This window comes from Corythoichthys intestinalis, chromosome 17 (assembly GCF_030265065.1).
Source record: "Corythoichthys intestinalis isolate RoL2023-P3 chromosome 17, ASM3026506v1, whole genome shotgun sequence".
NCBI classification, from domain to species: Eukaryota; Metazoa; Chordata; class Actinopteri; order Syngnathiformes; family Syngnathidae; genus Corythoichthys; species Corythoichthys intestinalis.
In genome coordinates, this window is record NC_080411.1 from 1,052,602 (window position 1) to 1,067,232 (window position 14,631).

Consider the following 14,631-nt stretch of genomic DNA (forward strand, 5'->3'; position numbering starts at 1 on the left):
TATGATTGTTTTGATTGTTTGCATAAGCTCTTGCTCCACACACGTGTATCACTTAAGTTCCACCTACATGCACACACATAGCCAATAAAAAACCACATGGGTGTCGCTAGCTTGCTCTACCCTCCCTCAGGGCGGCGCCCCTTTTGTTCAGGGAAAACCCCTAAATAAAATACCAAGGAGGGTTTTTTTTTTTTCCTTTAGATCAATCTTGGTGGCTAAAACGTCACGTTTGACCTCCTTGGCCAAGAAAACTGAGTGTCTTCTCTCCTTATTTTTGGGCAATTTTACAATGTCTACCTAAGGATCTAATTTTGAACTTGACAGGTGCCAATACTTCAGGCCAGCAGTGTATTAACAAATGCCTTTTTCGTGTCAAATTTGGTGGGTGGCGGCTTATAGGCTTATAGTCTGAAAATTACGGTGATTGTCTCTCAAATAATTTTACATTTAGTCTGATTTTTGATTCATTCCATTTCAAAGATAAACGAAACCAGGTTTAGAAGTGTGACGGTATCTGTGCATCAAGTAGTGGAAAAAGGAGAAACTTGAAATGTATTGTTGCTTTATTGTTGCATGCATCCATAATCTCTGCTCAAAGTGCAACACAGAAGCACTTTGTTGCTTAACAATCACTGTGCTATGCAAGAAAAATACAAGAAAAACACTCACACAGGTTAGCTGCTCACAAAATAACCATAGAAACTTTGGAGTTAATAGTCCATTGTCAACACATCGACGTTTGTCCAGCCGAGCATTCACGTATTGTAAAAGGTAAACCTTTCACAAGGTGACATTTCCAAGGAAATAAATTGAATACATAACTGGGACATGTTTCATGATGGTGTTTCTAAAGGACTTTTACTCTTTACCTTCAGAAACAATACATACACCACTGTCCCAATGATTTTAATATTGAACCAAATCTGATCGGGTCATATAAATAAGCCTATAAGTCCATCAAATGATGGTGCCGGACAGTATACAATGACGGATGTACCATCTGTTTAATAGTTTTAATCAAACCACAGATTTGCAAATAAAGCGTCTAATACAGACATGATTAATAGGAAAACATCCACGTTTAACAAATAGGCTTCCCCATATAATTTCACAAGTTCTTAGAATCAAAACAAAGAAAAGAATCACAACGATCAATAATTATTATAATAATGTGATAAGAAGTAGCATGCATGTGTGTTGTATGTGCTGTATCACAACTACATTGATACTACTCTGCCATCACAAGAGGCACAATGCCGCATACTGCATGCATGAAAAAAAATGAATGCAGGATGCCGAGGGGGTTTCAAAGAAAGTGTGCGCGCTTGCACTGACTGGAACTGAAAGCGGGAAGTAAGTGCAGTGCAATTAGCCTACATCAGTGAACCACGGATTCTTCTCAAAGAAACGATACAAAGTCAGTATTTACACTTTGCAGTCACATTTTAAATATAGTATGGCCTGAAAACAAAAGTCTTTACTGATACGGACGAGTAGAAGAAAATCTAGGAAATAAAATACAGTACTTCCACAGAAGTGGCCTCCACACAGAATATTTCAAATAAACCGGAAACGGCTATTTCTGGAGAAATTAGGCTTTGTTTTGGTAGATAGACGACATTTGGGAGACACTTCCTGTTGATTTGGGGACAATTGGGGGACATATTCAGTTGATATCACGTCACACTCCTGTAAATTTGGGGAGATTTCAGTGACACACCCTGTTCCATGACCGTCAATGGCATCAACTTATTTGGGAGCCAGTTGAATGTCAATGGGCTGTTATGCTAGTTTTTTAGTTGTTTTTTTTAAATTAAAAATCAGAACCACGCATGTTTTCCTGCCATTGAAAATGAATGGAAAATTTGGACGTACATGGCCGTCAATGGCATAGACGTGCATGACAGTCAATGGCATCGAATTACTTGGGTGCCAGTTGAATGTTAATGGGCCGTAATAGCAGTTTTTTTTTCAATCCAAAATCAGAACCAGACAGGTTTGTCTGCCATTGAAAATGGGAAATTTGGACGTACATGGCCGTCATTGGCATAGACGTGCATAGCAGTCAATGGCATCGAATTACTTGGGTGCTAGTTGAATGTCAATGGGCTGTAATAGTTTGTTTTTTTTTCAATCAAAAATCAGAACCACACAGGTTTGTCTGCCATTGAAAATGAATGGGAAATTTGGACGTACATGGCCGTCAATGGCATAGACGTGCATGGCAGTCAATGGCATCGAATTACTTGGGTGCCAGTTGAATGTCAATGGGCCGTAATAGTAGTTTTTTTTTTCAATCAAAAATCAGAACCACACAGGTTTGTCTGCCATTGAAAATGAATGGGAAATTTAGACATACACGGCCGTCAATGGCATAGACGTGCATGGCAGTCAATGGCATCGAATTACCTGGGTGCCAGTTGAATGTCAATGGGCTGTAAAAGTAGGTTTTTTTTTCCAATCAAAAATCAGAACCACACAGGTTTGTCTGCCATTGAAAATGAATGGGAAATTTGGACGTACATGGCCGTCAATGGCATAGACGTGCATAGCAGTCAATGGCATCGAATTACTTGGGTGCTAGTTGAATGTCAATGGGCTGTAATGGTAGTTTTTTTTGTTTGTTTGATTTTTAGATCAAAAATCAGAACCACAGGTTTTTCTGCCATTGAAAATGAATGGGAAATTTGGACGTACATGGCCGTCAATGGCATAGACGTGCATAGCAGTCAATGGCATTGAATTACTTGGGTGCTAGTTGAATGTCAATGGGCTGTAATGGTAGTTTTGTTTTTTTAAAATCAAAAATCAAAACCACGCAGGTTTTTCTGCCATTGAAAATTAATGGGAAATTTGAACATACACGGCCGTCAATGGCATAGACGTGCATGGCAGTCAATGGCATCGAATTACTTGGGTGCCAGTTGAATGTCAATGGACTGTAATAGTAGTTTGTTTTTTTTCAATCAAAAATCAGAACCACACAGGTTTGTCTGCCATTGAAAATGACTGGGAAATTTGGACGTACATGGCCGTCAATAGCATCGACGTGCATAGCAGTCAATGGCATCGAATTACTTGCATGCCAGTTGAATGTCAATGGGCCGTCATGGTAAATGGACAAAAATCACAAAGACTTATGTGTTCCTGTCATTGAAAATGAATGGGAAATTTGGACTTACATTAATGTCGATGGCATCCCGTTAGAAATGAATGGGACAGGTTTGGGCGAATTTTGGGAGAACCGTAAGCTTTTGGCAAATTCTGTATACAACTCTTATGCCTCTTACTGTTCTGGAATTTTTATGTGTACATTGTGCGATTTGGTCAAAAATTGTGGGACTAAATACATTTTGAATTGTTTTTTCAAAAAAAAACCTGCATTTACAGGTGAACGGAAAATTTGGGGGGCCTTTAAAAAATTCCCTGCGTCGTGCAAAAATTCCAGTCATTACAATGCTGAGGGTTCTAACAGTTTGAGCTGTGCAGCGTGCCGAAGAAATGCTGTTCAAACAAAAAAAATTGAATTTTACTATCTGGGCCTTTGGCTTGCAAAGCCCCATCTAAATACAGGTAGTCCCCGGGTTACGAACGGGTTCCGTTGCTAGGCTGGTGATGTAACCCGAATTCTTGTACAAGTCGGAATTAGCCCTTCAAGTACAGTACCTCTAAATATAACTGTCCAAAAACATGTATTACACGTCTTCTTAATAAGATCAAGTACAAAATAAGATACTGTGCGATACCTTGTTTTATAAGCCGTTATATTAAATGACTATTCGGGCTTTACTTGTGGGTGAGTTGCTTTGCTGAGAGAAAAGAGCGCTGTGGAAAGAGCAGGAAGGCGAGAGAGGGGGGGACATCATGGCCGCTCAAGTTGCCTTTCTTAACTTGAGCCTGCCGTCCCAACTAAAGAAAAAAAACGGATCGGGAGTTGCAAGAGGAGTCGGCGGGAGAAGCATCAGTAGCATGAGAAAAAAGAAGTGGGAAGTCTGAAAAAGGTGCATTGTCGGCTTCCAGGGAAGAACCGGAGGCTTGGGCGGGGGTCATGACTCTCCCAAGCTGAAAAGGGTGCTTCTTGGGCGGACACATGAGAATCAGAGACAGCGGGTGGGACCTGACGCCATCAGGAACTGCCAGACGGTGGCGACTCTGCTGGGCGAGGTACTGTTTACGCGACTAACAAAAAAAAAAAAAAAATTATAACACGACTGGAGACAGAATGGCGGACTAGACTTTGGCGTCGTATGGTTGGGTACGTCGAAACCTGAGGACTACCTGTATTTATTATACTGTTTGTCTATACTTTTCAAATATTGTAATTATATTTAACTATCATATTCCGAAAATTGTATTTAATATTGTAAAAATGAGATTGTATGAAAAATAAACATCCCTTCTGCCTCAGTAGAAGCCAGTGCCCCTTTATCCATTTAATAAATGCCTAAGACCCCTAAATGAGAAAGCGCTGTACTTCCACTGAATAATTTGAGGTGATGAATGAAATAGTTGACCAGCGTAATTCTTCCCTGAGATGAAACCTTGAAAGATTTTCTTACTAGTTATTCAATAAATAACGAGGAAAATTGGTAGCATTTATGTGGATGTATAATAGTAGTCAGTACACAAGATTTCACTTTAGCCGACCTAAAAAGTGTTGTAAACATACTGTATGTAGCACAAGAGTGGCTCACAGAGCTGAACTTCATCGACATACAAAATGTACAAAATATTCATTCATTTACCAAACTGTTCTGATATTCCACAACAAAATGTGACTGGTTGCAGCATGTTACTGACAAAAGCAAATCAGCAAATATTTAAGACACAGTGAACACAGTTAATGCATTCCTGATACAATATCCTCAGACTTCACAGAAGTTAGCGGTGCACAAAATGCATATACAGAATAAACACAGAGCACAATGTGACTCAAGGATCCGTGCAGGTGGGTTTACTGTTTTCATCACAGTGAGTTTGAAATGGGATTTGTAGTTCAAAGTGCTTTGCAGGGTGAATATGGGCCACAATGAAGACCTGCAAAAACTTCAACCCTTAATTTACTTGATTACATTTCAAAGAGATATCTTTTTAGTGTCACCTGCAGCAATGATTACCCACAAAAAAAAAAAGGCCATTGTTCATAGCATCTCATGACGGCGCCCTAGGTCATTCATTGGTAACTCCTAATTCAAGGCATCATATGACACAGTTATTATAGGCTCTTGTTTTGAGTAATAGCATAGAAGGACATTTGTTGTCCGGTGCTGCTGGGGTAGAGATAAAGTTAACAAATGTGTTGCATCACGTATTTTTTATCCAAACCATGATGACAGATAACTACAAGCTATCATGATTTTTAATGTGTTCAAGAGCGTACCTCACGACTACTATTTTTACACCCCGAACTCGCCATCGTAAACCGGAAGTGGGTCAACATAGAGGCACCCTCGCCTACAAACCATGTTAATATTGCTTGTTTTCTGCCAGTAATCTTTCAAAAAAGAACATGCCGATCAAACAGTGCTGCTATGGAGCGTTTCTAGACATTATGAACATATGAAGTATGTTTTCTTCATACGTTTCCCGAAGCCAAAAAAGAGGAAAGAATGTGAACAATGGATAAACGTCTGCGTACGTCCAAAAGACCAGTTTAACGCCAGCATGGTGAAGCCATATGCAGTAAAAATTTTGTTGGGGGCCATGGTCCTACGAGGACGATGCGGTAAGCCATTTTGATATTTTGACTTATTTTTTTAGCGTGGGCTTTTGCAGTGTTGCTTCTGTCTGACAATGACTGAAAAAAATGAATCTGACCGCCACTGTTACCTTTTCTGTTGTAAAAAAAATGAGTAAGAGGGAAATGTAAATAAATTATGGAATTAAGATTTGTTATCAATGAAAAAATTAAAAGTATTCGTTGGCTGTCACCTAGCAGCATTTGCAATCGCTACAAAAAAAAAATAGCAATGTAAATTACTCCCAAAAACGGTCAGAGACGTAAGACCAGAGGATGGAGATATATATATATATATATATATATATACACACATACATAATATGCCCTGTCTTTCTTATACTAATTGCAAACTGGTCTTTTGGACGTCCGCGCAAGTTGATCCATTCTTCACATTTTCTTTACAGAGTTTTTGGTTTTGGGAAACATATGAAGAAAACATCCTTCATATGTTGTCATGTCTATAGAGTTGTTTCTACAAGTTCATTAGCAGCAGTGTTTGATCGGCATTTTATTTTTGAAAGATTACCGGAGAAAACAAGCAGAAATATGATGGATTGTATGTTAGGGCGTGTGAATAATGTCCCACTTCCGCGTTACGATGGCAACGTCATGGTCTAAAAATAGCATTCGTGCGGTACGCTATTAAAGTGCTTGATTGAAATTCTGATTTTATTATCAATTAATAATTATCATTATTAATAATCATTATAAAGTCTATGTTCAGTACTAGTATTAGTATTGTATGAGCGCTGCATGAACCTCTCTTCCATCTCCACTGCCCAAGCACATATTTTCTATGATAATGTGCTTGAGCACATACATACAAACAAAATCGGGACACAATGATTCTTGTAGGCACAAGTAACACAAAGACTATGTGCTGTGATTTCAAATTCATAGCACAAAAAAATGATGATAAATTATTCTCCCTAACAATGGGACTGCTGTGTTAAACCACAACAGAATTGTGTGTAATTGTGTGCACCACGACATGTCAAGGTGTGGGTGAAAGGTGACGATCGATGACTTGAAACATCCTTTAGCTTCCACTAAGCAACATCTCTGCCCCGTGCGTTTTAGGACAAGACCTTGGAGAAGATTCGTCGCTGGGCCGGGGTGTTCCAGTACGCAGCACCAACTTACCGACGGCCAGACCGCCTGACGGCAAGCCTACAGGAGACAGCGACTTTCTGTGAGAAAGTAAGAGAAATTGGAAAGGAAGAGAGCAAGGAAGTTTAAAAAAAAAAATCAAAACCCAGAACTATAATTATCTAATTTCACTTAACAGAGCAAAGATGTGTTACAGTATCTATCAACAAAGTATTGGATATATCCAGAGTTGGAAAATAATGTGTACATGTACTCAGTTACATTTACTTGATTAACTTTGAGAAAAATGTACTTGTCAGAGTAGTTTTACAACATAATACTTTATACTTTTAACTGAGTAGTTGAGAAGAAACACTACTCTTACTTCACTACTTTGGGCTACACAAGAGTTGTTATATTTTTCCTCTATATTCTAAATATTCGATTTGACTTTATTTGTTCTAGAGATGCCGATAGAGGCAGTCTCATTTTCGTCCAATGAGACGAGGCAATAATAACCACATGTTCCATTATACCAATCAAAGGTCATAGGCGGAGTTTGATTTTTGGGGTAGGCACAACATGTTGATGACCCCGAAACGCACTGTCAGTAATAAAATTAACTTACAAGAATATTTATAATAATAAGTTGACAATGAGCGTTTTTTTATTTCCCATCATTTTTGAGGGGAATTCTAAACCAGGCTGCTTAGGCATACTTTTCGCCATGAAGATTGTCATCCATTGAATATGGTATGCCCGCCGGTGTCGTGCCAATGTAGTTACCCCAGTCAAAAATGTTATCCCCTGGGCGGAGCCATATGGAGGTAGATTTGTGCCTTTATTATTCAATGAAAAAAAGTCGCTTCAATCAAAAAAAAAAGTGAATGCAAAAATAAATTTGAAACTCAAAAAAATGCATGTGAAACCTTTTTTTTATTGAAGCAACTTTTTTGATTGAAGTAATGTTGATTTGTGTTCGGGCCACATTTTGGCTTGTACATTTTTGTCTTTATTATTCAATCAAAAAATAAGTTGCTTCAAAAAAATATATTTCCAAAAAGAAAAATCACTTCAGTCAAAAAAAGAAAAAATTTCAATCATAGAAAAGGTTTTTGAATGCGAAAAAATATTTGAGATTGAAAAATTTGCATTTGAACACTTAATTTTTCATTGAAAAAGTTTTGATTGACGCAATCCTTTCTGTGTTTGGGCCATATTATGGGTAGGACATTTGTGTGTAAGTCATTCAATCCCCAAAAAGTTGCTTCAATCAAAAAAAAATATATATTTTCAATCAAAGAAAAAAATCATTTGAAAAATAAAATTGCACTCTAATATTTTTGGGTGTGAAAATTATATGCAATGCAAATGACGTCGAAGTTGCTAGTCACGTTATCCGTTCGAAAAATAATTTTGACCCATCATAAATTTTTTTTTTTTTTTGTTCATTTCATTCATTTTTGTTGCAGTTTTAATGCTTTACAACTTATATATATACTGTATATATAGGAAAGTCAATAACATGCAATGACACTTTTCGGCCACCGGGGGGGCCTGGCCCCCCCCTTAAAATCAGTTTACGTCAAACGTAACAATGTTTTTTCTTCTCTCCACAAGAGGCCATGTATGTACGGTGGCTGAGAGGTGTCAAGCGAAATGCAAAGTCCAAACACTTTGCAAATAGAAAAAAAGCACGAATGCCTACTGCCACAAAACGATCCCAAATTCCTAAAGCGTGACTGCAAATTGGCAAAAGCACGAACCCCAATTGCCACAACACGACAGCAAACGCCTCGCAGCACGACAGCAAATGGCTCGCAAGACCAATGCAAAGACCCACAGCACAACAGCAAAATCGCACAGCACGACGGCAAGAGGATGACCCGGATGTTAAAAAAATAAAAAATAAAAAAAATAAAAAACACCAGACGCAAATATATATAAAAATGCACACACACCTACACACACACAAACATTGACTGTTCCAAAGGGTAAAAAAAATATATATATATATCATACAAATTTTAAAATATCACAGAAAAAGTTGTAACTCCCCAAAAATCACATTTCATTGGAGAGGAGAAAAAAACGTATATTTAATTTTTTTTTTAATTCGGAAAACTAGCAGTTCCTACTAAAGTTACATGACAAGTCACCTGAAGGCCATCTTTTTTAGTAGATAAGCATCCATCTTATCCGTTGAAGGCTCCACAGCAGGATTTTGCTCTTCGAGTGGGGATGACCGGAGTGGAGAGGGGCAAGGCCGTGGGAGTAGGAGGGAAGAATCTTCGGAATACGGGGTGGCTAACTCCATAGAATCCTGAAAGGCAAAAGAAGTTCAGCGGGGCCCATTACGTCGATCGCAACGCGAGTGTGTGAAGCTCGCGGCACCCCCAAAAATATATATTAGGGCTGTCAAAATGATCGCGTTAACGGGCGGTAATTAATCTTTTTAATTAATCACGTTAAAATATTTGACGCAATTAACGCACATACCCCGCTCAAACAGATTAAAATGTACAGTACCGTGTAATGTCCGCTTGTTACTCGTTTTTTGGTGTTTGGCGCCCTCTGCTGGCGCTTCGGCCCAAAGGATTTTATAGGTTTCAGCACAATGAGCGAGTGGTGTAATTATTGACATAAACAATGGCGAGCTACTAATTAATTTTTTTTATTGAAAATTAAAAATAAAAAAAATTTGAATAAAACGAAAACATTAAGAGGGGATTAAATATAAAATTTCTATAACTTGTACTAACATTTATCTTTTGAGAACTACAAGTCTTTCTATCCATGGATTGCTTTAAGCGAATGTTAATAATGTTAATGCCATCTTGTTGATTTATTGTTATAATAAACAAATACAGTACTTATGTACCGTATGTTGAATGTATATATCCGTCGTGTGTCTTATCTTTCCATTCCAACAATAATTTACAGAAAAATATGGCATATTTTATAGATGGTTTGAACTGCGATTAATTGTGATTAATTCATTTTTAAGCTGTAATTAACTCGATTAAAAATTTTAATCGTTTGACAGCCCTAATATATATATATATATATATATTTTTTTTTTTTTTTCAAAAAATGCATGTAGTTAATTATTTTGAGCAACATAACCCCATACCCCCTCAGCTGTGAAGGTCGATCACGGGAGGTCATCTCCTTGAAAAGTAGCTTTTGGAGTAAAAACCAATGAGCACCCCTGATCTAGGTTGTTTTTTCATTTATACCAGAACACAACATATTGAAATAACCTCATTTAAGATTAACATCTCTTTGTCCTGACCGTTCCATGAAGTCACCACTAACAACAGATGAGCAAGCCATAGTTCTGCATGCACTACAAAGTTGAATACCGAAGCATAAACAGTTTACTGTACTGTAATTGTATGCAGGGGTGAAATTTCTTGCCGGAACTCTGGGGTCTTCAAACCTCCTAAAACCACCAAAATGCTGATAAAACTACTTTTGGCACAGTGGTTCCTATAACACATGCAAACAAAATAATGCTTTTCATTCAAAATTGTTTTTTTTTTGTTTTTGTTTTTTTGTGCAAAATAAAAGTTAAAAAAAAAAAAAAAAAAACAGCAGTAACCTCAACCTCCATCTCCTAATTTCCCCCCTACATTTCCTCAATGCAAAACCTAAATCTTAACTATTTAAGAAAATTGGCTGTACATTAAAATTGAAGCTAATGTAAACGTTTACTTTTCGTTGTCTTTAAATGAGATATACATCAAATGTTCCTCCAGGACAATCAATATGTAAATTTAGTAAATCATATCAGACCAATCTGCAAAATAAAGTCCGCTAGCTTAGATGCCACGAATAATAACATATTTACACTTCACAGGGCAAATGGCCAAACATAACTGAACAAACAGTATCGCCAAACTTAACCACCAATGCCTACACCAACATACATCAACTGAAACAACTTACAGTAGGGGTCGCCAAACCGGTCCTCAAGGGCTGCTGTGGGTCCTGGTTTTTGTTCATACTGATCAAGCACAGACCTTTTAACCAATAAAACACCAGATTGGTGAAAAGGTGTGGTCTGGTTTTGTTGGAGTGAAATCCTGCACCACCCACTGTGGCCCTATGTGAAATAGTTTGGAGACCACTGATTTACAGCCTCGTCTGAGCCGAACCAGAGCTTAGCTGTACCTTAGCCATGTCAGACACGTCTGGTTCTCAGTCATAAAAGGTAAGATTCCAGCCACACCCAACGCAGCCACCAGAGGGCATCATTTGACAAAATACAATACTTTAAACAAACCATCATACATAGGGTTTTCACAGTTGCTTTCATATTTTCTGGATCAAAACACCGTATGCCGGAATGGCGTTCCACCTCGGAAGTCATGGCGTAAAAGCGTTCCGGGCTGTTCCCAACCACTTTCACCCCTGCTTGTATGGCAGTGGAAAATGTCAATTACCATAATGTATGAACACTGTCTTACTTGAATGAGTAGTTTCAGTTCAGAATGACAATGTGTTCAAGTCGTTTTTACACTCCTAATTAAGGTTACTAATGTTTCCATTTTTATATACTTTCCTGTCGGAAAACTTGCGAACGCAAACCACAACCAAAACAAACTGTGTTTGACCTGTGTTGCACTGCAATTATATGTCATTTTTCCGGACCTACCTTGGACCTGATGTCCTGGGGGTCCGAGTCCTCCATGTCCAGAGCGCACAGTTCAAGCTCAATGTCTCGCTCCGAACTTGCTTCACTCTCTTGATCCTGGCTGAAGGATGTCTGGTGGCTTTGTTGATCACTTGCCATTTTCTCGTTAGATGTATGTTGACAAAGATGCTCACTGAATCACGAATGTACATAGAAAGCACAGCTAGCAACAATTTCTTAAAAAAAAAAAGATTGCATCAATCGAAATTGCATGCAAAATGTGCTGAATGGTAACTGTACCTCTCTAGGAAACTGGAGTGGCTGGAAGAGTCTGATCCTCTTGAGCTCCACCTGTACTCACTGCGATCCAAGTGGCTGTTGTAATCTGGGAAAAAATATAAATACACGAAACAGAATTTTGACTAAAACATCAAGGATCACATTTTAGGTGAATACCTATTTAGAAAGAGTGTTTTTATGTTGTTGTTGTTGTTGCTGCTTTAATTTGAAAAACCACCATTGATTTTAAAGTGCCTATGACAAAAAGCATGTTTATTTCATATTTCACGGAGTATTTTATGCTCCTGAATGAAATGGACCGCTTGGATGTGTGTGGAAGCGATCGATTTATATGTTGAATTTTTTGAAACCCGCGCCATGAAAATGAGTGACTTCCTGGATTAAGGAGGGATATGAATGTGACGTCACCCTGGTCAGCATCTCATAGTACAGCATTGCTTAATAGCATGCAAACGGACTGTGGATTCAGTTTCAGATTCGTTTATTTTTCACATCACGCCAGCCAAATGTGCTGCAGGGTTTTGTTGCTGCACCAGGGAGAGGTGCGTGAGCCTTTTTGGGTTTCAGAAAGCTCCCGTTTACCCCGAGATTGGCCAAAACAAGTCCGACAACGGTCCATTGGACTTACGAGGAAGTGAGTAAACACCGTCTACTGTATTATGTCAAATACTGGCATCATGGCACACGTTTTAATACGGAGGTGGCTTGCATTTTGTGGCTGATTGTCCACCGAGAATGCCACTCGGCCGACGATCAACGGCTTGTCGCACACCCCACTCGGTCCTCTTTGCGTGCTCGCTGGGAGAGCGCTATACTCTGCTTATGCCCGTGCGGTTCTCCATATCGTGCAGACTTCCAGCCCCCTCTGTCTTCTTATGTGTGCCCGGTATTAGACCACTATCATCGGGTTGGGCTCGGAAAGCTACCCGCTCCCCCGACATTAGTCATTCTCCAGCTTCTTCCCCGGCAAACGAGCTCTCCTGCCCACAGCAGGGGAACGACGAGCTGTAAGTTGCTCGCCGCCGAGCGGGTTGCCGATCGGCGAGAACAATCGACAACCCAGCCGCCGTGTGACACGGCGTAGTTTTGTGTGATTTTTCACTTCGAAAGCCGAGAATAAGACTTTGAAACATCACTCGGTTCGGGTTAGCATGTCGGCTAGCTATCACGCCTCCTGGTTTGTTTATGCACTCCGAAGCCGGGGCAGGGAAATAACAAAAGCCAGGCTAACTCCGGTGGCATAAATACCGTTCGGGAGAGGAAAAAGTTGCCAGTTCTGACCATTATGCAGTAATTTTGCCCTGTCATACTGAATAAATGCATTTTTAATATTTCATATTCCATTTAGCAGAAGACTTATTTGTCATGACCATACCATTTTTTTAGCAATTGGGGAAAACTCTTAGATAAAAACAATATCCTGTAAAAATATTGGAGTACAGATTAAGACATTCTGCTCCTCTGTCGTATTTTCCTGGTTCTGAATCTTCCCTCTCAATGGGCTGAATTCTAAATCAGCTGAAGTCGTAACTCTGCTGACGTCATCCTCCATCTGGGGACACTAGAGCGCTATAATGAAAGGCGTGGCTAATCAGCTGATTAAAAGACTAATTTCTCCTCATCTGCGCTTTGCCAAATTGTGGTATATCGTCGAATCGTCTCAGAATTTGATTCCAATTCACATAATAATGCTATTTAAGACTTTTTTTATCCTGTCATAGGCACTTTAAGGAAGACTACTTTTCCCATTAGGACCAGCGCACACCCGCACTGTCGTAAAATCATGAACTCCCGGTCGCCTGCAGATGGATTAAACAACATTTCTGTTTCGGCTGTGTGAAGGATGAATAGTAATGAGGTAATCAATCCAGTTGTGGCTCAACAATAGCATATGACGGTTAGCAACCCTGTGGCTTAGTGTGGCTAACCCACTCACCCCACCCGGAGGGGGTGTCACGCCAGCAAGTGAAAGCCGGGCCAATGTTTATGCTGTATACTCTGGTAGCCCCCTTTTTTCCTCTCCTCAGACAAAACTTTTTGTCTCTTGTTACTCTGCCATCTTTGTAGAATTCGCGCAAAAGCGTGAAAAGGGGGAAGTGACGTATGCCGTAAACGAGTCTGCACATTTGCACACCCTCCTCAAAGTTAATTAGTGCCAGTGAAAGCAATACAATACGATACTAGTTGTCAGTCGATATATTTTCACAAATGTTATGAATATAATGGTTGAAAAGTTACCTGTGTTGAAATCAAACTGACATTCACACATCAAAACTATAGTAGTAGACTCACTGCACCTTTAAAGTCGATGGCAGTTGTGCTGGCACCACCCTGGCAAGCAGTGGCTTGGACAGGATCGGTGGTGTGGTAACCTGAGCGGGACGCGCGGGATATGGCCCCCCACTTGGAGATTATAGGCCCCTCGCTGAAGGGAATGATGGGGTCCTCTTCTTTCAGTCGCCTGTAGTGATCTAATGAGTGTAGCCAGTGCTTTGTGCTGCTGCTGTTGCTAGCACTGCCACCACTGCATCCATCAGACTCCTACGTCAGTGAGAAACATTGAAAAGTTTATGTGAGAGCATAATACATTGGGTTTTTTTCCCCCAGCTTTTTGATAAGAACTCAACTCCACATGTAAATTTTGATTTAACATTTGTATATTCAATGTACATCTTCAAGTAATGGAGCTTGGCTTTCATTTCCCCATAGACTTCATAATGTATTGACGGGACACGGGGCGCGTATTGTTGGCGAGGCAGTCAAAGCTGACCGAGTGGAATCACAGACAAAGAGCTTTTTTTGTTGAAAATTATTGTGAATAAATGCTTGAATACCTGAATCCCTGAATTCTTTATAGATATGG

General features: G+C 39.4%; 1 protein-coding gene across 6 annotated transcripts in view; it reads right to left on the reverse strand.

Annotated features, from left to right (window-relative positions):
• Window positions 1–546: 546 nt before the first annotated feature.
• rc3h2 (ring finger and CCCH-type domains 2) overlaps window positions 547–14,631 on the reverse strand; it is a 52,384-nt gene continuing 38,299 nt past the window's right edge. For all 6 annotated transcript variants that reach the window (XM_057818543.1, XM_057818541.1, XM_057818542.1 and 3 more), the window contains 5 exons: window positions 14,066–14,309; window positions 11,769–11,853; window positions 11,490–11,661; window positions 8,989–9,152; window positions 547–6,930 (listed from right to left, as the gene is read on the reverse strand). In XM_057818543.1, coding sequence (XP_057674526.1) covers window positions 6,780–6,930; window positions 8,989–9,152; window positions 11,490–11,661; window positions 11,769–11,853; window positions 14,066–14,309 — 816 coding nt within the window. In that variant the 3' untranslated portion in view covers window positions 547–6,779. The remainder of the gene's footprint in view (window positions 6,931–8,988; window positions 9,153–11,489; window positions 11,662–11,768; window positions 11,854–14,065; window positions 14,310–14,631) is intronic.